Source organism: Sciurus carolinensis, chromosome 1 (assembly GCF_902686445.1).
Source record: "Sciurus carolinensis chromosome 1, mSciCar1.2, whole genome shotgun sequence".
NCBI lineage: Eukaryota > Metazoa > Chordata > Mammalia > Rodentia > Sciuridae > Sciurus > Sciurus carolinensis.
In genome coordinates, this window is record NC_062213.1 from 198,168,108 (window position 1) to 198,190,963 (window position 22,856).

The following is a 22,856-nucleotide window of genomic DNA, read 5'->3' on the forward strand; positions in this document are numbered from 1 at the left end:
GCGGACATGTCGCAGGCCCTGTGCCTCTGGGTCAACCCCCAAAATGACCACCCCGCCCCCAGGGTGGCCACCGCCTCTTCCCTCCCAGCCTCAATGCGCTGCCGCCTGAGGAACCCAAGGATCCAGCCGCCAGTCGAGGCCCCAGCTCCCGACAGCGCAGACCCCACTCCTGAAGTCCACCCTCCAGTCCCTCCAAGTGCTGGGGGTCCCTCCTCACACCTGCTGACCAGGATGCCCCCGAGTGCCCCACGTCCTGTGGCCTAATAGGCCCAGCTTTGTTGACCGAGCCGTGTCCCCAGCAGTCTCATGGACGGGCACCGCCGGGACCCACGGGGCTGTCGACAAAGGAGTCTCGGCTGCATGATGGAGCCCTGACGCACGGGCCAGGCAGACCCGGCATGACACCCCTCTTTTCGTCACTGCAACCCTGGTCCCAGGTCACAGAGGGGGACGTCAAGGCTTAATAACTGGTCCGCACTACGGAGCAGCAGAGGCAGGTCTGAGGTCACCCGCCCTGAGTCTGGTGCTCCTTCCTGTTCCCTCCCACGGAGCACCCGGCCCACCGTCTCAGCCTGCAGGCGGGCGAGCTCACAGGGGGGGTGGGCCTGGGCGCAGCCCCGAGTGGGCCCTGCTTCTCTTACAGGGTTGGTGGCTCTGAAGGGCCCCTGTAGCCCACCCACTGCTGGTGGTACGTGTCCAGTTCACCGTGAGGTGCGGGGCACAGCGAGGCATGGGGTTCCCTGTCTGCCCAGCTGGGCCCTGTTCTGGGGAAGGATGTGCGGGCACTTCCTGGGCACTCGTGCCACAAGCATTTTTCCAGGGCTACTACTAAAGGCCAGCGCCCGCCCCACAAGATCGTGGATGGGACACAGGCCAGCTTCTGAGAGCGACACATTTATTTGCACGTGTAGGCCAGAAAGACACAACTCACACTTGGCGAACGTGTCACTAGAAGGGTTCACTGCTTAGCAGGAGGCCAGGCTGGAAGGAATAAAAGAAGGCAGGACATGAAGCTAGCCAAGTAGCAGGACAGGAGGTCCTCGGTTACCATAGAAACTGTGGCAGTGGCTGTGAGTGCTGAGGTGTGGGTCTCGCGGCTCCACCCCAGGGCCCAGACCCAAGTGCTCACAGGTGCGTGTGGTGTGTGGAGAACCCAAGCTCGTGTCGACCTTTCCGCCAGACGCCTAGTGATGTTAGGAAGCAACAGCGGTTTTCCTTAAGAGGGAAGAACCTTCTAGGTGTGGCCGAGTGGAGGCAGTGGCTACAGGGCAGCCTGGGCTGCAGGGCCCCAGTGAGACTTGGTGGGCAACTGGGGGCTGGAGGGACACCTGCCCCAAACCCCTCCTGAGGAGTGTGGGTGTGTGGGTGTGGCCTGCACAGTCCCGGGTAAGACTGCAGGAAAGACACGGCCCTGTCCCTGTCGCCCAGCATACAGAAGGCACTTAATCCAAGCCTCGATGACTCGCTGCAGCACGGGAGGAGGGCCAGAGGGCAGGTGAGGGGCTGCTGATGTCCCTGCTCCTGCCCCAGCCCAGCCTTACTCGGGGGTGGGAAGCCCAAGGCTGTGTCACCAGTAGGTCACATTCTTCTACATTTATGAACCAGGGGGAGAGCTGTCTTAAGATTTCATCCCCCCCAAAAGCAAATGATTAAAAGAAAAAAAGATCTGTCTCCCCAAGTCTGAAGAATATTGTTCCCCATCATTTAAGCCTCAAAATTCTTCAAAAGCGCTTTTTAAGTGACCTTGGAGTTTTTCCTCACCCAGCTTGGCCCTGCACGCCAAGCTGGCCTCAGCACCCTCTGCTGGGGACACGGGTGCCCCCTGGGTCAGCACTCGAGAGGGGCTGGAGGGGACTCCGGGCGTGATGGTCACAGCAAGGAGCCTTCAGGGGCAGGAGGAGGCGTTGAAGGCCTGGGGTCTCTGTGCCCCTGCCCCACCTCTGAGCCCCAGGTGGCTCAGCTCCGGACACCCCCACATGCTGGGCTGAGCTGCCCGTTGGTCCCCAGCGAGGCTCGGAAAGGAGGCTGCAGGAGGAGGTCAGGGCCGGCCGGCGGCTGGCGGGTGCCCTCAGCAGCAGCCCGCGGCGCTGCGCTTCACGTGGCAGGGCTTGCAGAAGAGGTGGTCGTTCAGCGGGTAGCAGCCTTGGTCCGTGGGCTCCACGGACAGGAGGACACTGCAGTCCTGCGGAGACAAAGGCAGGTGTGGCTGTCCCCGGGCCTGCGAGCTGCCCACATGAGCCTGTCCAGGGAGGGCTTGCTTGGGATCTGAGGAAGGACCCAGCTGGGGACCGGCCTCCCCGAGGTGGGCACCCTGCTCCTCGCCTGCGTTGCCCCATATGCCCAGGCTCGTCCCCAGGAGGGAAGGCCAGACGCCACAGGTGGGGGCTTCAATCCTCAGGAGTGTGAGCGAGGGCGGCAGAGTCACTGCAGGGAGAACCAAGCAGGCCCGGAGAAGGAACAGCCCGACAACCCCTGGGAATTGAAGTCGTGCAAGGCAGGAACCCCGCTTACCACCAGCTCCCCGCCCCGACCAGCCGGGGACACCGGGTCTGTGTGAATGTGTGCGAATGAATCGCTGAACCTAGCCCAGCCCCACATTGTGCAGGTGGGGAAACTGAGGCTGAGCGGGGCGGGGCTCGCCCCAGGTCACGTGAGCTGCTTCCGGAGCCGGGACCCCACTGGGCCTCCGGGCCGTCCAGGGTCCTGTGTGCGCTCAGTTCCAACACTAACACAACTGGGCATCGAACTCAGGGTCTCACACATGCTAGGCAAATACGGTACCGCTGAGCTATAACCCCAGCCCAAACCTTAATATTTCCAATTTTCCAAATCACAAAAGAATTTCAGAATGAAAAGGACGGGAGCTCAGGGCCTGGACTTCACCGAGTTCGCCCTCTGCCCGCAGCCCGCACCTGAGGCCGGCCTCCCACGGACACCCGCTTCAGTAACACCGGCACCATCCCGGCCCAGAGGCCTGGTCTCGGCACAGCTGTGCTTTGGAAGCTGTGCTGACCCAGTCAAGGGGACTAGTCCCCAGATAGACACCTCTGGGGTGGCAGGTGGCCACCCTGACCCAGCAGGAACCAGATCCACAATCTGCCTTGCTCTGTGGCCGGTGGGGCAGGGCGCCGTCCTGTGGCTCCTCTGCGGCTCCATCCTCCACCGGAGGCTCGAGTGGAACCCGGCTGCTAAATCCCAGTGTCTGTGTCATTCACAAAGGCCACTTGTTGGTGTTGTGACACCAAGTGACAAACCTAATTGGGGACAATGAATATCATCTCCCCAGAATGTCGTTGGGATTAAATAAGATGGTGTGTGTGAAGGTATCTAATTAAAAACCCCACCCCTGTGAAAGAGTTACCCTTCCAACAACCATAAACAACAGAGCCCAAAGCCAGCAGGGCTGTGGACAGTCCCGGAAACCCACGTCCCTTCCTGGAGTAATGGCACCCCACTCCATTCCCGGCGGCTTGGCCCCGAGAGCCTCATCTTCGAGACTTAACTGCTACAGTCCAAATGCTGACTGACTTCAGCAGCCTCGGTCAAGGTCACCAAGGACAGGCAGGGGTTACTGCCTAGCCAGGCTCGGGAGAAGGCTAATCACCAGCAGAACCGATTAAGGCCGTGGTGGCGATAACCACACCTGCTTTTCCTCATCAGCCTTTCAAGGTACACTATCAGGTGGACCTTGAACTATAACCAAGAAAGACAGCCTAGGTATGAGCAACCGATCAGTTTTTCTCCAGGTTCCTTGATGCCTTCAGTGAGACCAGCCTCTTAGGTCCAAGTATCTTTTTTGTCCTCCCTTGTGCTGGGGATGGACCCCGGGACTCACCCATGCTAGGCAGGTGCTGTACCACTGACCCACCTACATCCCAGCTGTGTTTATTTATTTATTTTTCTGGAGACAGGGTCTGGCTAAATGTTGCTGAGACCAGCCTCAAACTTGCGATCCTCCTGTCTCAGCCTCCAGAGTCATTGGGATTACGGATGTGCATCACTGTCCCCAGTCCCCACATCTCTGTTTAAATAAACAGGAGCAAATAAATGCTAAGAATTACTCCTTGGCTGATTGAGTGATTTGCCCTGGGACTCTCCACGTAAGTGACATCCCAAAAAACGGCCCCCTTTGTCACCACTGGCAGAGAAGATGGAGATTTCAATGACATGGGGCTGGCAGCAAGAGGTGTGGGAAGGGATTCTTGGTGCGTCCCCAGCTGGACCAGTGATAGGATCTAGGCAAAACAAAGATGTGCAGCTCCTTGCTAAAAAATGAGGAGGGCTGGGTTGTGGCTCAGTGGTCGAGCGCTTGCCTAGCACGTGTGAGGTACTGGGTTTGATCCTCAGCACCACATATCAATCAATAAATAAATGTCCATCAACAACTAAAAAATATTTTTTAAAAAATGAGGAATTTCAGAATGGCAACACCAGGACTTTATATCCGTGGACTCTTCGAACTGGGGATTGAACCCAGGGCCTTGTGCATGCGAGGCGAGCGCTCTACCCACGGAGCTACATCCCGGCCTGGCATCTCTTTCTTGTCTTTTGTGGCACTGGGGATTGAACTCAGGGCCCTGCCGCTGCATGGCAAGCTCTCCATGGCTGAGCTGCACCCGTCTCTGGCCCCACGAGCCTCGGTCCAGGCACCACCTCCTCTGTGAGGAGGCCTTTCACTCTGCGGCCCTGGTCGGACCCCACCACCGCCTTCTCCCCAAACCCATTTCCATGTGTCCATGAAGGACACGCACGGTGTTACTCTGCCCGGGACCCCTCCTGCCCTTGGTGGCGGCGAGTCGTCTGTTTCACAGGGCTCCATCTTGCAGCCCCAGGGGTTGTCCATCCTGGCACCCTAGACGCAGCGATGGGCTCAGAGGGGGCAGGCAACCCAGGCTGGCCCGTCGGAGGCCTGCTTGGGCCTGTCTGGCTCCCCTGCTTGGGATTCGCTCTCTTTCCCGGGGTTTCTAAGTCAGGAGGATGAAAACCTGGGGCATCTCAGCCCGCAGAAAGGGAAGGGAAGTAGACACAGAAGAGGCAGGACCAAGACGCCATCATCAAGGACGTCGCCACCAGGAGTGACAGGTTCGCCTTCTTGCGGGCAGAGATGTGAGTTTGCCGTCTGCCCTGAACACAGGCGGTCTGAGGGACAGGCTGGCTCTCTGCTTCTTCCCACTCTCGTCCCAGTCTCTGCCAGTGCCCAGCGGACAGCACAGCCCCAGCCTGGCCTGCCCGGCCTCCTGGGGTCCAGGCAGTGACAGTGTGGCTAGGTCTTCGCCGTCCCACTCACCTCGCATCGGTAGCAGTTTTCATGGAAGTTTCTCCCCATGCACTCGATTTTGAAGGCATCCTTCCCGTCCTGGGGGATGATGGGATTCTCGCAGATGCTGCACACGGGGGCGAATTTCCTAGAGGACAGGGAACCACAGTTTGCTGGCAGAAGCGTGGCTGGCTCAAGTTCACCCCCCAGAGCTATTCCACACCTGGAGCCGCAACCACAGACACCTGGCAGGGGCGGAGGGAGAGATCTGTGTAAACAGACCCCGCGGCCCAGGGTTTGGTTAGCTTGAGGCGAGGAAGTCACCAGGAAGGTCTGAAGTGACAGTGTGCAGTGGGTCCCTCTCATCTGACTTGTATTAAGGTCACTGACGTTTTTCTTTCCTTCCTGTTCCAGTAGGTACATCTGCCCCTCCCTGTTGGTAGTGAGCAGCTCCAGGCAGGGATCCCATCTCAGGGACATCAACTCCCTCCTGCTTCGCCCAGCTGCACTGGGCACCAGGGCCCTGGAGCAAGGCTCTGAATTGACGCTCAGAGCCCAGCGAGGAGACTGGGCATCCGTGGTGCATGCCTCAGTGTCTGCATTCGGCACAGTGGACCCCTGGATCATACCCGGCTGGCGGGACCATTGTGAGTCCTGGGCCGACTCCAGGGGAGTGCCCTGCACGGCACAGGGGCACCGCCAGGTGTTCTGGCACGTGGGAGTGGAAGTCGTGCTCCTGGGGCCTGGGGACGGCGGAGCGCTCTGCCTGGTCCCCAGTCCCGCCCACCGCCCTAGAGCGCCGGTGCACGGCCCCCTCCCACCTGTAGAAGTCGTCCAGGCAGTAAACCTGACTCTGGCTGTCCAGCGCGAAGCTCTCATCCCCGAGGCACCGGGCGCAGCTCACGCAGGTGAAGCAGGCGGGGTGGAAGGCCTGGCCCAGGGCCCTGATGATGTGGTCCCGGACCACCACGCCACACCGGCCACACTTCTCCAGGGTGTCCTGGGACAGAGAGCCCCTGCCTCAGAGCCAGCCGCAGGAAGGCCACCCCCAGTCACCAGCTACAGGGGCCCAAGAGCCGGCAGTGCAGGAGGGGCCTGCAATCAGCTCATAAAGGACCCAAAAGGACTCCTCCATTGCTCTTCGCCCTGAGCGTCCCCCTCGGCTCAGAGCAAGGCACGCGATGCAAAGCGAGCACTGAAGTTTTATTAGTGCGACGTGCTCCAGGCCAGGGTCTGCCAGAGCTCCCAGGAGAAACTTCACTGAAACAAACCTCAGAGCCAGGAAGAGGGATCCCCAGGGAGCCGGCACGCTTCATCCTACACCTGAGAGATCTGGAAATCCTTTCCCTTTTCCATTTAACCACCTGGAAGCTCAGAGGTAAATTCCGTGTTCTACTTTAGGAATCGTGGGAAAGGCCTTTCAACACACATTTTTGGGTACTAACTTTTCCTCTGGTCTGATTCCACTTTCTACTTTGATTTTCCTTCTGTTTGGATTTCTTTATTTTAATAACTTTTAGTATTATATGCATTCATTTTTTAAAATCTCTGTGTTAAGAATACTTAACTTTCCCAGCAGCTCAGGAGGCTGAGGCAGGAGGATCAAGAGCTCAAAGCCAGTCTCAGCAAAGGTGAGGCACTAAGCAACCCAGTGAGACCCTGTCTCCAAATAAAATACAAAATAGGGCTGGGGATGTGGCTCAGTGCCCTTGAGTTCAATCCCTGGTACAAAAAAAAAAAAAGAGTACTTAACTTGAGATCTGTCCTTTTAATAAATTGTTAAGTGCACACACCCCTGTGATGAGGTACAACATGAATTATTTCTTTCCATTGCAGTACTGGGGGTTGAGGCCGAGGTCTCACTCGTGGTAGATAAGAGCTCGACCACAGAGCTACATCCCCAGACTTTTTTTGGTTTTGAAACAGGGTCTTGCTAAGTGGCTGAGGCTGGCCTCAAATTTTCAATTCTCCTCCCTTAGCCTCCCAGGTTGCTCCCATGTCTGGTTTCTGGTTAACTCGGTGCCACCTGGACAGGCGCCCTGCGGAGAGCATTCCACCTCCCCCTCTGCGAGGGTGGGGATGTGTCTCGGTGTTCCTTCCAAGGCTCCATGTATTGGAGGACTGGTCCCCAATGTGGGAGTGTGGGAGGTAAAGGGAACCCGCCTTTCAGAGGTGGAGCCCAGTGGCAGGTGCTTAGATCACTGGGGGTCCTACCTTCGAAAGTACTGCTCATAGTTTCCATGAGAGTGATTGTTACAAAAGAGCAAGTCTGGCCCCTCCCCAGGCTCTGGCCTCCTGTCTTGCCACGTGACCGGTCCCTCTTGCACACCCTTCTGCCACTGGTTCCCATATGCCACAAGGCCTTCACCACAGCCCTACTGATGCGGACTACAAGCCCCTGAGCCTGCAGAACAGTGAGTCAAATTAACCTCTTCTTTTCATAAAGCACTCAGCCTCAGGTATTTTGTTATAGTAACAGAAAATGAACTAATGGACTCCCCTGGGGGCAGGTGTAGCTCTTCTCTCCCCTGCACACTGCACAAGTTTTCCTCCTGGCTGCTTCCAGCAATAAGCCCCCTTCCCTCAGGGGTCTCACCTCTGTCTGGCTCTAAGCTGAGGAAGGAGGTAGGCGACCCCCGCAATGTCCACTGGATGCCAGCAGAGGGGTGGGGTCAGGGGGGTTCGGTTCCTTCCTCTTACTGCTGGGCCCTGCTGGCCATGGTCATCATGGGGCTGTGATTAGATCATTCTGATTGTTTGGAATAGTCCCAACCCCAAATATCCTAAACCCTGAAACCAGCGTTTCCAAGCTCCCGTGTGCCCAAGACACTTGTTAAAAACAGAAACTGCCAGTTCTTCTATCCGTGAGGACAAGGTGAGACCTGCACACAGGTGGTGTGGCCATGGGGATCTGCACAGCAGACTGAGTGCTTCTCCACGAACTGCGGAGGGCTGGACGTGCCAGCGTCTGGCATCTAGCCCTCCCAGGCGCGGAGTGGCAGGTCCCCGTCAGGCCACGCCCTGGACCCCATGCTCTCAGAGACAGCGGCAAGACCAGGGCAGGCCCCCGACGGATGGGTCAGGGGTAGAATCTCGGCTCCTGGGCCTTCTGCAGCTGACCCTGGATGGCAGCTAAGAAATGCCCCCAGTCACGCAGGTCCTCAGCTCTAGAACCGTAAGCGTTGTGTTGCCTCCAATGCCAAAGAGGCTCTGCAGACTGAAGGCGTTAGATCCGGAGTCGGGGAGGTGCTCCTGAATCAACCAAGGGGCCCTACGCATAGTCACCGAGGCCTGTGGGAGCCAGCAGAGCGAGACCCACACGGAAGGGGGCAAGGTGACGGTCACTGGAGTCACGTGCCACACTGCTGGCCTCACAGTGGGAGAAAGAAGCCAGGAGTGGTCTGCTCGACCACATGTTCCCACCACACTGTGCTGTCTCACCAACAGGCCCAAAATAGCAGGGGCAACTGATCATGGACAGGAAACCTGTGAGCTAAAATAAACCTTTTCTCTTTATAAGTTGATCACCTCAGGTGCTTTGTTATAGTGGTGGAAAGCTGACCAACACATTATAGCAGCCACAGGAAACGAATCCACCATGGCTGAGCTTCTTCTTTTAGAGTCTCAGCTTCCTCATCCGTGAAATGGGCCTACCTCCCAGGAGTACTGTAGGGAATGAACATAAGTGCCAGCTTGGTGCCTGGCACTTGAAGGCCTGCCTCACGGGGTACCTGGTAACAGGGCTCACAGAGGGGCCGCCCATCCTTCTGGTAGAAGCTCTGGCCGGCCAGCTGGCGGCGGCAGGTACGGCAGGTGAAGCACTGTGCGTGGTACTGCCTCTTCATGGCCTCCACGGCCAGCTCTCGGGGGGACACGGTCTTGTGGCAGAAGGCGCAGATGTCTGGGGTAGAGGAGACACAGGCCATCACAAGCCCAGCCCAGAAGGACAGTACCCGGTCACTACTCAGAACACCTGGAACTCCCAGAGCTTGGCCTCGAACCCCCCAGGGCTTCCTCATCTGACAAACACCAAGGGTCAAGAGGAGCTTCGGAAAGCACATGAGTGGCCAGGCGTGGTGGCGCATGCCTGTCAACCCAGCGGATCAGGAGGCTGAGGCAGGAGGATGAGAGTTCAAGGCCAGCCTCAGCAACAGCGAGGTGCTAAGAACTGAGTGAGACCCTGTCTCAAAATAAAACACAAAATAGGGCTGGGGGTGTGGCTCAGAGGTTGAGTGCCCCTGAGTTCAATCCCAGTGCCCCACCCCCAAAAAAACCTAAAAAAGAAAGGAATGTGAGTGGCCTTTGCAAGCTGAAGTCAAGGGTAGTAGGGCTGCGCAGGCAGCGGAGCTCAGCGGCAGAGCGCTTGCCTCGCCCGTGCGGGGCCCTGGGTTCCATCCCCAGCACTGCAAAAAGCAAAGCCAAAAAAGGCAAAGGACGAACAGAGAAAAATAAGTGCGACTCCTGCCTCAGCCGAGAGGAGTCTCCCTGCCGCCTGAGTGTCAACTCTGCATCAAGCACTCCCTTCTCGGGGCCTGGGGCAAGGTTCCAGGTGGAAGGCACTTCCTGTGGTGCCCAATGAGTAAGTAAGGCAGCCACCGCTGGTGGGAGGGCAGGACAGGATGACCAAGAGGGCGATTCAGCACCAGTACCCCAATTACCAGCCCAGCACCCTTGGCCACAGCGCTCCTCTTCTAGGAATTTGTCTCAGAGAACTGTGTGCGTGGGCAAAATGACCGATCTCTGTGCAAGGTGACTCAAGGAACCACCTAAGGCTCCAGCAACAGGCCAACGGGTGGCGCACACCTGTCATCCCAGCCACTCGGGAGGCTGAGGCAGGAGGATAGCAAGTTCGAGGCCAGCCTCAGCACCTCGGCGAGACCCTGTCTCTAAACAAAATTTAAAAAGGGCCGGGGATGTGGCTCAGTGGTAATGTATCCCCTGGGTTCAACTCCCAACACCAAAAAGAAAAAAAAAAGGAAAAGGAAAAAAAAGAGTAAGAAAAAATTAGCATTTTTGTTGTTACAGCAAACGGTGTAGATTAATAGTTAAAAGAACTTTAGATATAAGGAAAACAGGTCAAGGCAATAAGAACTAAATCAATGCTCAACTAGATGTAAGGTGAGCCCGGGCAGGCGTGGGTGGGCTGCTGTCCCTGCTGCCCGGAAGCCACCTGGCCCGAGGCCCGGGACCAGCCTGTGACCATACCTGTGGAAGTCTCTCTCTCTGGGAAGTTGGTAGGTTCTTCTGGGGGAGGCGGCAGCTCCTCTGAGGGCCTGAGGTGACCCGGCCGAGGCTGGACGGACGGGCCCTCTGCCAGGGCCTGTGGGGACATAGACGGGAGGACGCAGGACAGAAGTCACCCAGCGGGGACTTCATGGGCCCTCCCAGTTCTGTCCCTCCTCTGGGCAGCACCAGCCACAATCAGCCCCACTGTACAGAGGAGGAAACCGAGGCCCAGAGGAGCAAGTCGCCTCAAGTGACCAGCAGGAGGCTTCCTGGCAGCTGGCGCCCGGTCTCCCCGCTCCTTGCCCTGGACCCCCCACCAGGCAAAGCTACTCCCATTTCTAAGGAATCTCCCAGAAACAGGTTCCCCCGAGACCCTGAAGGGGCCTCAGCCCGAGCCCGGGGACCCTCCCATCCTGACAGTGACCTCAGTGTGGCGCCGAGGATTTAGACCGTTCTCTATGCAGCCCGGGGGGTTGAGGTCCATCGACTTTGACCACCCCGTTGGGGACTTCAAAGAGTCCCCACCCAGGGGACTAAGGCGTCTGTGGAGCTGGCAGTACCTGTGGTGGGGGTGGGGGTGGGGGCAGGTGCAGCTGCTCCAAGTCTGAAATGAGTGATGTCCCCCCTGGGGACGCCTCCCCAGGAGCGGGCGGCGGAGGCGGCGGGAGGAGATCCAGGTCACCAAGTGCGTCCTCCACATCCGGGGCGGGAGGAGGGGGAGAGCATCCTGAAACCACAGGGAGAAGGAGTTGGCCAGAGTGCCACCAGGGGACAGAGGAGGCGGCTGCAGAGCCAGGAGGCGGAAGAGCAGGTGACCAGAGGCTCAGGCCCAGCGTCGCCCGGACCTGGGCTCCGTCTGGCTCGGCCGCTGAGTTGCTGAGGGTCCTTAGGCAAAAGGCAGGATCTGAGTCTTAAACTGCTCAGCGGGAGCAATTCCAGGGGCTGCTGGGGACATGACGGTGGCAGTGAGTGGAACAGCCAGGGGTCAGCAGACGGCGGCTGGGAAAGCCTTCCCCGTCGCCCCTGCCCCGCTCACAGCCAGAGCACCTGGAGGGCTGCTGGAGGCCTCCTGGGGACACGCGCCCAACACCCCTCAGGCGGTGGTTCTGAAGCCCGGGTGCTGACATTGCCGTCACCTGGAGGCCTGTCAAGAGCGAGACTCCCGGCCTGCGTCAGTCCTGCAGAGTCAGACACTTGGAGGGTGGGGCAGCCACAAGGCGCTGAGGAAGCCTTCCAGGCATCGCTCAGACGTGGCTCAGACGTGGCTCAGACGTGGGAACCGCCACCCTGACTACAGAAGATTCCAGTAATGATCGTGGGGTGTTGACAGCATTCAGGTGGAGGATTGATAAGGGATTTTGGGTGCTGGCGATCGAACCCAGTGGTTACCACTGAGCTACATCCCCAACCCTTTTTATTTTTTATTTTTAGGGTCTCACTAAATTGCTGAGTCTGGCCTCAAAATTGTGATCCTCCTGCCTCAGCCTCCTGAGTCACTGAGATTGCAAGTGTGCACTAGACCCAGCCGATGGGAAGCTTTTTTGGGGGGGAGTGGGTACCAGGGGTTGAACTCAGCAGTGCTCAATCACTGAGCCACATCCCCAGCCCTAATTTTGTATTTAATTTAGAGACAGGGTCTCACTGAGTTCTTAGCGCCTCACTTTTGCCGAGGCTGGCTTTGAACTCCTGATCCTCCTGCCTCAGCCTCCGGAGCTTCTGGGATCACAGGTGTGCGTCACCGTGCCCGGGCTGGTGGGGAGCTTTCTGAGGAGCCCTGATGTCATCATCTGAACCCACTGGCTACCCTGGCAGACACAGGGGTCTCAAGAGTCAGGTGATACTATAGGAAGCTGTGGATACCTCCATGAAATGTTCCTATTCAAAATAACCCCATAAAACAATCCTCATGTTGTTATTATAAAATAGAAGCTGACTTCCATTTATAATAAATTTGGGAGACAGAGAAGCGAGTTGAATGAACCCACAGGGCGCAAAGGGAAAATTCAGCAGGTGGTTTGGGACACCGTTCCCATTTCTGCAACAAGTCCACAGCCTGAGGAGGGGGGCGGACTTCCCTGGAATTGAGACTGCAGAGAAAAATGACCACACAAAATAAATCTGTTTGCATTGTCCAACGCAGCAGCCTCTGGCCGTGTGTTAAGGAGCACCTGACCTGCAGCTAGGCCACACTGAGATATGCTGCACATCTTAGGATCAAGAAAAGAATGTGAAAAACACAAACAAACAAACAAAAAAGAATGTGACCCGGTCGTGTAATCCCAGAGGCTCTGGAGGCTGAGGCAGGAGGATCACGAGTTGGAGATCAGCCTCAACAACTTAGTGAGACTCTGTCTCAAAATTTAAAAAAAAAAGGGGCTGTGGGGATGTGGCTTAGTGGTTAAGCACCTTTGGAGTCAATCACTTTTATTGAAAATAAGAATGTGAAATGTCTCATCCGTGATTTTTATAATGATTACATGCTGAAATATTTTAATGCTGGGTTCCATACTACATTATTAAAACTAACAATGCTTATTTCTTTTAACTTTTTTCAAGGTGGATATATTAGAACATTTCAAATGAAATACACGGGGTTGGCTTTGTGACTTGACTTCTGTTTTTACTGGTCTACGCACTGGCATACCCCATATGCGGATCCTGAATGTAAGGATTGCTCACCTCATGTAATTCTCACTTTCTAGTCAAGGAGAAGCTAAATAGTCCACTGGATTACACAGCTCAAAAGAAAGACCAGAGCTGGGTGCGTGCCTGTAAGCACAGTGGCTCGGGAGGCTGAGGCAGGAGGCTCGCAAGTTCAAAGCCAGCCTCAGCAACTTTGTTAGCTCCTAAGCAATTTAGCAAGACCCTGTTTCTAAATAAAAAATAAAAAGGGTGGGCATGTGGCTCAGTGGTTAAGCACCCATGGGTTCAATCCCTGGTACCAAAAAAAAAGACTAGACACTGCGCAATCCATTCATCCCACTTTAGTGAAAAGGCATTTTTACGACCATCAGGGGGATTTAATTATGAAATGAGTATTAGATAATCATAAGGCATTTTCGTAAATCGATTAGGCGGTGTCTGGCATCGTGGTCATGTAAGAAAATGGCTACATTTAGAAATGCACTCTGACAAATGCAGGAAATGCCACCTTGCAGGGGTGTCCTTTAAAATATTCCCCAGGTGGGGCCGGAGCTGTGGCTCTGTGCACAGCGCTCGCCTGGCGTGCGTGAGGCCCTGGGTTCGGTTCTCAGCATCACATAAAAAAAGGTACTATGTCCACCTACCACTAAAACAAAACATTAAAAAATTTTTTTAAAGTTTAAAAAAACTATTCCACAGGGGTGCGCTCAGCAGGCAAGAGGCCCTGGCTCTGATCTCAGGAAAATAAACCGATAAAATATTCCACAAAAAAGAAAAAGAAAAGGAATCAACAAATGTGGCCATCTCGACAACAGCTGGACTGATTTGGGTACTTGGGGCCCCGGTGACTCGTCCCACTTCCACGTACGTTTGGACACGCGCGAGCGCGCACACACACTCTCACACACACACGCACTCGCGCAACAAGCACCCTGGTACAAAGTCATTTCTGCTATTGGCATAGCTGCTCCTGAGACCCGAGGGTGATGGAGACATGGTCCAGAGTGGGCCCAGGGGAGTGGCCCTCTATCCTCAGGCTAGTCGGCGGATACAGAGTGCCGGGTGCTCCCGAGGTGGAGTATGGGGACAGCCCCTCTCTCTAGCAAGAACCATGCCCACTACCATGTATTGCCAGGGTCCTGCTCCCTGAAGGAGGCGACTAGGGGGTCAGAAGAGGAGGTGACTAGGGGGTCAGAAGGGAAGTTTACAGGGGCCGTGACACACCCAGGAGACCCCTCTGTCTGTGGCCAGGTACAGGGTGAGCACCGGAGTGGCGGCCCAGTGCGAAAAGGTCGTGGGGGACACTCTGCCCACCTCCTATTTCCCGGCACAAGTTAGACGAGGGTCCTGTGAGCTCAGCCTATGTGAGACACCCAGGGAAAGCAAATGGAAAATTCCATTTCCCATTCCTGAAGACCTCGGCTTAGCCCCTTTCCCAGCCAATCCCCTGGGCTCCCCTCTGGTTCTCAGTTCCAGGATGAAGGGACTGTGCGGCCGGGAAGGGTGTTCTGCACACCTGAGCATGCGTCAGGAGCACAGGGGGCCTGTCCAAACACAGACGCTTCCCACCCCCAGTTTCTGACTCAGCAGGGTTGGGGCAGGCTCCAAGGATTTGCATTTCTGGTAAGTTCCCTGGGGGAAGAAAAGGCTGGTCCAAGGGCCACACTTGGAGAACCACTTTTCTAGCCCAAAAGTCTCGCCTACTTGATGACGTCTCAGGACTAGAACGACAGTTCCACATCCATTCATCCGAAAATGGACCCGAGGTCAACTAGTTCCAGATGCAGAGGGACAGGAGAAAAACTTCTAATGCTCTCCAGCACGGCAGAGGACTATGGTTGACAAGCACTGATCGTTCATTTCAAAATAGCTCGTAGAGAGCATTTTGAATGTTTCCAACACAAAGAAACGCTAAATGTTTGAGGCCATGGATGTGTCATTATCCTGACCACACTGCACATATTTATGGGATACAGTGTGATATTTGAACACAGATAGACAATTATTGTTTCCATTTTTTAAAAAATGTGCCTGGCGTGGTACACGCCTATAATCCCAGAGACTCGCGACTGAGGCAGGAGGATTACAAGTTCAAAGCCAGCCTCAGCAATTTAGCAAGGCCCTGAGCAACTTAGCGAGACCCTATCTCAAAATAAAATGTAAAAAGGCTGGGGATGTGGCTCAGTGGTTAAGCACCCCTGGGTTCAATCCCTGGTACCAAAAAAATAATTGTGATGCTGGGGACCAAAGATCACTTGAGCTCAGGAGTTTGGGACAGACCTGGGCAACACAGTGAGACTCGGTCTCAAAAAACGTTCACAAAATGTGGTCCCCAGGCCAGAGCATCAGCATGACCCAGGAAAGTACAAGAAATGCAAATCCCTGCCTTGTGCTGGGTCAGAAGCACCCAGGGCGGGGCCCAGCTGTGTTGGAACAAGCCCCGCAGTGACATGGCTGATGGAGTGTGGGAATCCGGCTCTGGGTGAGCGCATGAGTCAGGACCCAGATCCCAGAGCTGTGGCCTCTCCCAGAACCACTGGCTGAGGAGGGTGGGCAGGAATGCAGGGCCCACGGGTGGCCAGGAAGGTGATTCTGTCCAGCGGCCAAGGGCAGGTGGAGGGAGAACAGGTTTTAAAAGAGAAGCCAAGAGCTGGAGATGTGGCTCAGGGGTGAAGCGCCCCTGGGTTCAATCCCTGGTGCGAGAGAGAGAGAGAGAGAGAGAGAGAGAGAGAGAGAGAGAGAGAGAGAGAGAGAGAAGTCAACAGAAAAAAGCAGCTTATGCCTAAGACCCAGGCAGTGCATCTGGGCACTAGTGTATCTGGAGGTGGGCGTGGGAGGTGAGAGGGCTAAAGTCACACTGGTGGCCACCTGAGGACAGGAAGAGGCGGCAGATGGCAGCCTGCTATGGAGATGGACTTGTCCCCGAACCCCAAGGACTGGGGACCCAGACTCAGGACCGAGCTGCTCATCTAGAACTTACCTCCAAGATTCCTTGTGCTCTGCTGAGGGACTCAAGTTGGCAAAATGGCTACCGGCCACACTGACCAGTGGCCGTTATGCTGTCCCTCCCAATGGTCTGCTTTCGTTGCACACTCCTGGGGTCTCCTGCCTGCAACTCCAACAACCCCTGACGGGGGCCTGGGCCATCTGGCACCTCGACCATATTTCCTGACCTCCCTCACCCACGCAGAAGGAATAGGATGTATTTTTCCACTGGATCAAACGTCCTGATGTGTGACGTTCGTTCCCGGTCCTGGTTCTCCTCGAGGGAGCAGGGAGCAGGCGTGCCCTTGGGATGTGTCCTCAAGAAGCCAAGACCGCTGTAGAGGTTCCACTCAGGGAGCGTGCCACACGGACATCCCTGCACCCTGTCCCTGTGCATGTGTGGCACTTCTGACCACATCCTGTAACTGGCACTTGCTATGGGTCTTGCCAGCGGGTTTCCATGGTGATGGATGGACAGGGCTGTCCCAGTCTCCTTCTGGAGCCGCAGGGCACCTGACTAGGCACCTGGGGGCTCCTGGGGCCCAGCTGCCACCTAGGCTGGCCCCTTGCCTTTAGCTTCCCACCGCCCTGTTCTGCAGTGCCCTGTAGGACAGTGAGCAAGCCCCCTGCCCCCGGCCTGGTCACCCCTCCTCACGCCTATCAACCCAACAGCAGACACTTCCTGTGGGAGTGACAGGGAAAGAGGACTGCGGGCTCCCTGTCACTTTTTCTTCTGTTTTTGGTGCCAGGGAATCAACTCAGGGGAACTTAACCACTGAGCCATGTCTCCAGCCCTTTCTCATTTTTTTATTTTGATGCAGGGTCTCACTAAGTTGCTTAGAGCCTCAGCAGCCGACCTCGAACTTAACAATCCTCCTGCCTCAGCCTCCCAAGTTGCTGGGATTACAGGCGTGCACCCACTAGGTCCAGTTCTTTATTCCTATTTTACAGAGTAGAAAACTGAGGCACGGAGAGGTGAAGCAGCTTGTCATCGTCACATAACCGAGAAATGGCTCCAGAATCTGCCCAGCACATGGGGGCCCTCAGTGAGCGGCTTGGAACCTCTTTCCTCCCCGCCTGGGCGCTCTCGCTGCCCTGGTCCCCTGAAGTCACTCTTACCTCCATTGGAGAGCTGTGGTGGTACAGTTGGCACAGGGGCTGCAGCCCTGCCCGAGGGCACCCAGGGGCTGGGCTTCCCCACTGAGCCAGCCCCCGCTGCCTTCACGGAGGCAGGGGACTCCCAGGGACGGCCACACCGGGCCTCGCAAGCCGCCCGCCTCACTTCCTCAGTCACAGCCACATCGCGGCGCGGGGGCGCCAGGGTGATGAACACAGAGGAGGCCACCCTCTTCTCGGGCTGGGAGGACATCCCGTCGGCTCCTGTGGGGGAGGGGCAGAGCGCGGCTCAGGCCTGGCAGGACACACACCCGTCAGAGAGAGTCAGGGGCACGGAGTCTCCCTCCTCCCAACAAGACAGGGGCGTCCTCCCACCATGCTGGTGACCTACCCAGCACCCAGTCCAGCCACAGAGGGGGCAGGGCAGGAATCCCCCAGGTGACTTGGCCACAGGGTGGGACCGCCCCTCCCCCAAAGCCTGCACCCCTGGGAGCTAAGGGCAGCGCTGGCCGCTCTCCACAGGCGTCCTTCCCGTTCCTCAGCAGCAAGAGGACAACAGCTTCAGGGGCCAGCCGCAGCGCAGCTGACGCCGGGCCTGCACCTGCCCACGGGCCACACCCCAAGTCACCTCCCTCGCCGACCTGGGATCCCAGTTCTCCTGGGAGATCCTGAGTCCTCAGAGGTTTTCAGGCCGGCTCCACTGTGGCGGCAAAGAACAGGAACAGAACGTCAGAGCAGCAGGGCTGGGTTCCCGGGGACAGAGCGGGCAGAAGGACAAATCAAAGACACCTTTTACCAGGACCCACTCTGGGCCCACGTGGCCCTGAGCACTTTATGCTTAGGAATTCAGAAATCCCCAGAAGGCTGCTAGAGGAGTAGGCACTATTATTACCCCTGTGAAGAAATTCAGAGAGGTTGAGTCAGTTATCCAGGGCCACACAGCAGTAGAGCCAGCATTTGAACCTAGAGCCCATGCACTTGGCCACTCTGTTCTGTTCTGCCCATCCACAAGCCAGTATCCTTTCCCCCCCTGCCTGGTATTCCCAAAATCTCTTACTGCCCCATCTCCAAAACCGTGGCCCCCGGTACAGGCCCCAGCAGTGTGAGGGGAAAGATGGTCTCCAGTCCCACCGTCTCACCCTGATCCTTCCAGAGCATTGATCTGATTTTAACCAACCTCTCTAGGCCTTTCTCTCTTACCTGCCGGGAGGGTTTTACCATTTGCTTTTCCTCTCCTGCCCCCACCCCAGATGAATTTCAGCTTTCGCTTGGAGGCCCAGCTCTAGCCACGTCTCCTCCATGTGGCCTCCCTAGAGTCCGGCCTCACCCGGGGCAGCCATCGGCTTCCTCAGGACGATGAAGGCCCCATCACAGGACCCACTGCCGGCTCCTCACCAGTGTGTCTGACCCCCAACGACGTCGCGTCCCTTCTGCTGCCTGAGCACAGTTTACAGCGCAGGCGTGCAGTGGAGACTGGGAGCGGCAGCGCCCGACCTCGGGAGGAGCCGTCCTCTGTCCCCAGGCGGTTCCTGCAGACAGCAGCCTCTGGGGCCCAGGCTGAGGTGGGGCCCCGGGAGGGGTGAGCTGGCCGCCTTCACCCAGCGGTGGTGTCCAGGGCTAAAAATGTGCCCGCTATCTCGCTAGCTCTTTCTGTCCGGGCCACCTTGGCTGACCCTGAAGTCCAGCCTCGGTACTCAGGGAGGAGAGCAAACCACGTGAACCTTGAGACGCGCGCTGCATAGGCAGGAGGTGGACAGCCGAGGGACCCTGATGTGGACTTGGAGCCCGAGTGGCCGCTCTCGGCCCCACCACCCAGACCTCCAAGTGCACTGGTCACCACAGACTCTCTTGGTGGCTGATGAAGGGTAACAACGACACCGTATGCCCCCAATTCCTGGTTTATATGTTTGGCTAAAAATACAGACAGCTCAGGCTGAGAAGGGAATATCGGGCTGGGCGGGGTGGCGCACGCGTGTGATCCCAGTGACTCGGGAGGCTGAGGCAGGAGGACCACAACTTCAAAGCCAGTCACCGAGGCTCTAAGCACCTTAGCAAGACCCTGTCTCAAAATAAAAAATAAAAAGGGCTGGGGATGTGGCTCAGTGGTAAAGTGCCCCTGGGTTCAATACCCAGTACCAATAATAACAATAACAATAATAATAATTTGCTCTGAATAAGAAATCAATATAATAGGAAAGAGATTTAAAATTTCTTCTAAAGTGCCTCCCTTTCGTTTCTTGTTTTGGAGGTGATTTTGAAAGTATGTTTGCTTATAGAGGCTGCCTTAGTCTTTAGTTTTATGCTTCGTTATGAACTAAGGAATCTATTTTTGCCCAGCACTAGGGCACATGCCCGCAATCCCAGGGACTGACTCGGGAGGTTGAGGCAGGAGGATCACAAGTGGGAGGTCAGCCTCAGCAACTTAGTGAGACCCCATCTCAAAATAAAAATAAAAAGTTCTAGGTGGGTAGTTCAGTGGCAGAATGCCCCTAGATTTAGTCCTCAGTACTGAAAAGAAAAATCTAGCTTTCTAGCTGGTTTTCAGAGTGCATCTGAAATTTTAAAGAATAAACCACAAGGGCACTTACCGGGTGCCAGGCACTGGGCCCAAACGCTATGTGATTCAAACTCACCAGACCTCAAGGCAGCTGTAAGAAAGGTCCACTGTGCCCTCAATTCTCAGAGGGCCCCAGGAAGCCCCAATAGTTCAGGAGAACCTCAGGGATGGCCTGTGGCAGACAGGAATTCTAACAGCATCCAGCCTAGAAGTCCAGAGGTGTCCTACGACCTGAGATGGCACGAACCCCAAATTCACAGGCCTGTTCTCAACCCAGAATGGCCCAATCCAGACGGGTAGCTTGTGGTCAGTACACTCTAGACTGGTCCCCAGAGACTGCCGGAACTTCAGGACACCCTGCACCTCCCTCCACCCACTCTGACCCCTCCTCCACTCCTCCGGGAAATCTGATAAGCCTGCTTTCTCGGAAAATGTCCAGTGCTGAGGCCAGATGTTCACAGCTGGGCAACCCCCACCCCAAACCTCTCACTGCAGGGCCCTCAGGTCCCATGGGAAGGAGCTGAGCTGGGGGTTTAGAAGCACTGTCGAGTCCCCTCAGGGAAAGAGCTGCCCCTGCCTCTGGTCTCCAGCACCCAGATCGCCCTGGGGCGGGTACTTGTGAGAAAGTTCCCGATGGGCAGCTTCCCAGCCGTCAGCTCGGGGAACCCACGCCCCACCCTTCTTCCCCCCAAAGGGCGAATCAGAGCGTCAGTTGGGAACGCAGAGAAAGTGGGAACAAAGGGAAGGAAAGCCATTTCCTGTCAAGAGGAAGGAAGGAGGCTGAGACCCAGCCAGCCACCGGGCTGGCTGCAGGCTTGGGCCCAGGGGCGGGGAAGGGCTGAGTGATGGGGAGGGCCGCCCCGCCCCCACGGCCCCCTTCCTACTCCTCATTCCCCCTCCAAGCCACCTCTGAGCTTTGTTCTTTAATACCTTGATAAAGCAGTCTATGTCGGATCCAGAAATAAACTTTGCTGGAAGTGGGGAGATGCACCCCAACCCCCCTCCCACAAGAGACCTTGCAGCCATTGAGAGGGATTCCCCCTCCTCCTCCTCCTCCTTCTCCTCCAGGGAAAGGAAGAGGCACGGAGTTGGGTTGGTTGCGCCCCACCTCTTTCCCGCTGGGTGACCCTGAGCAGTCACCCAGCCTCTCTGGGCCTGGTTTTATTTAAAAAGCGAGAACATGAGTCTGTCATGAGGGTAGCTGAGAGGGACACAGGGAGAGTGAGCGCCCAAGATCTTGGCACTTGATAAGTGCACAGAGAAAGACAGCTGGTCATTCCGCCGAGGAGCAGGAGGTGACTGGGAGGGCAGCCTTCCCATTATTGAGAGCTGCCCAGCCTCTTCCGGGGATTCTCAGATCTGGGCTGGAGGGGCCCCCAGCCACGATCGTCCTGGGGACCGTCCAGCCCACGCCTCCCCAGCCCGGAGGAGCATCGGAGGCCCCGAGTGGAGCAGCCCTGGGCCTCTCTTCCCCCAGGGACCCTGGCTGGAGAAAGGCACCCGGAGCTCCGGGAGCTCCAGAAACCAGCCTCAGGCGGCGGCGCAGGGCGGCTGGCCGGGTCACCGTGGGGCGCCGCCGGGGACTTTAATGCGATCCATGTGCGGGACGCTGCCCTCTTTGTGCGGGCGCTTCCGCCCTGCGCGCCCGGTGCCTGGCGCCGCGCCCCGGGGCAGGGACTCGACCCCCGCCGTCCCCCCGCGCCCTCCCCCCACTCCCGGGACAGACGCAGACGGAAGGACAGAGGACAGGACAGCACCTCCCGCCCCTCCCGGCGCGCCGGCACGCTCCGGGGCGCGGCTGGGCTCCGGCCGGGCCGCCCGCGCTGTCACCCGAGTGCAGCCGGGACGGGACGCGGCCGGGACCCCGCCGCAGCCGCTTACCTGCCCCGCGCCCGCGGCTCCGGCCCGACGCCCCGCGCCAGCGCCGCCCGCCGCGCTCCCGCCCTCGCTCCCTCCGCCCCGCCGCCCCGCGCCGCGCTACCATAAAAGGTGACGCTCGGGGGAGGGTCCCGTCCCGCCCCGCGGAAGCGCCCCTACCTGCCCCCCCACCTGCGCGGCCGCGCCCCGCGCCCCCTCCCCCTCCCTTTGTTCCCGCGACCACTCCTCCCGCCCCTGCGCCCAGGCCGGGGGTGGCGCCCTCCCCCCACCGCCTCCTTTGTGCGCCCTGCGTGCGCCTTTTTCTCCCCGTCCTCGGGGCCACCCTGGTTGGCGACCCCACCTGCCCGGTCCGCTTGGGGAGGGTGCTCAGCCAGGGACCTACGAGTCAGACTTGGGATCCTGACCATTCCCTAAACGTGTGACCCCGGGCTGCGGGCCATCTCCCTGAGCCTCGGTGTCTTCTTGGGGGGTCCCTCCGCCTACCCCTCCAGCAAGGCCTAGGCATAAAAAGGCGTCGATGGCAGGGAGGAGCACACAGCCCGCGCTCAGTACATGCTGGGTCAGGGACGCTTTCAGGAAATGCCCCTGGGGGTGCTCGGAGTCTCCAGTGGAGCCAGTCACCTTGGTGTGCGGTCCCGAGCTGTCACTGCTGGTCTGGATCCCTTAATGCCTCTGCGGGTGGGTCCCAGGGTCCTGAAGGGGTGGGGCGGGGAGGTGGGACGGGCAGGGCCCAGCTGGCAATCTGCTTACCTGGTTTGCTAGCCTGGGCCCTGTCACTGACCCCTCCCTCCACCTCCCGTTCCCAGCAGAGTAGATAGAATGAGGTGGGGGGAGGAGCAGCCTTGCTCTGGGGCCGGGATGGGGCGGGATGGGCCGCTGGTCCCTGGAGGCCAGAGAACATTGCTGGGAAAAGGAATCCGGGTCTGATTCAGAGGCAAACAGATTGTTCTTTTGATTAAAGCCACGGTGGTGGGGGCCAGAGGAGTGCTGGACCCAGTGCCATCCGGGGCGTCCAGGGGGGCTCTGGCTCTCTCCTGCAGCCCACGCTGGGGCTGCTACTGAGGGCTCAGTAGAGTGGAGTTCAGGAGGGGCTTGCCCAGGCACCCTTTCCCTCCTCCCTGAGCCCCTCAGCCCCTGATGGCCCCTCCTGCCATCCCTTCTGCATGTGATCCTCACAGACTCTCTGCAACAACA

General features: G+C 57.6%; 1 protein-coding gene across 25 annotated transcripts; it reads right to left on the reverse strand.

Annotated features, from left to right (window-relative positions):
* Nucleotides 1-644: 644 nt before the first annotated feature.
* Nucleotides 645-22,422, reverse strand: Fblim1 (filamin binding LIM protein 1). 25 transcript variants are annotated; one of them, XM_047554764.1, is made up of 10 exons: nt 18,555-19,259; nt 18,017-18,121; nt 17,856-17,927; nt 17,231-17,491; nt 11,044-11,210; nt 10,463-10,577; nt 8,989-9,158; nt 6,079-6,257; nt 5,288-5,405; nt 844-2,182 (listed from the first exon to the last, which is right to left on the reverse strand). In XM_047554764.1, exons 4-10 carry the CDS (start codon nt 17,478-17,480, stop codon nt 2,069-2,071), a joined length of 1,113 nt encoding a protein of 370 aa, XP_047410720.1. In that variant the 5' UTR covers nt 17,481-17,491; nt 17,856-17,927; nt 18,017-18,121; nt 18,555-19,259; the 3' UTR covers nt 844-2,068. The 25 variants fall into 25 exon arrangements, with proteins under 25 accessions (XP_047410744.1, XP_047410755.1, XP_047410741.1 ...); XM_047554744.1 differs by having other exon boundaries at nt 17,869-17,927; nt 18,623-19,258; XM_047554735.1 differs by having other exon boundaries at nt 17,869-17,927; nt 18,555-19,258.
* Nucleotides 22,423-22,856: the final 434 nt, after the last annotated feature.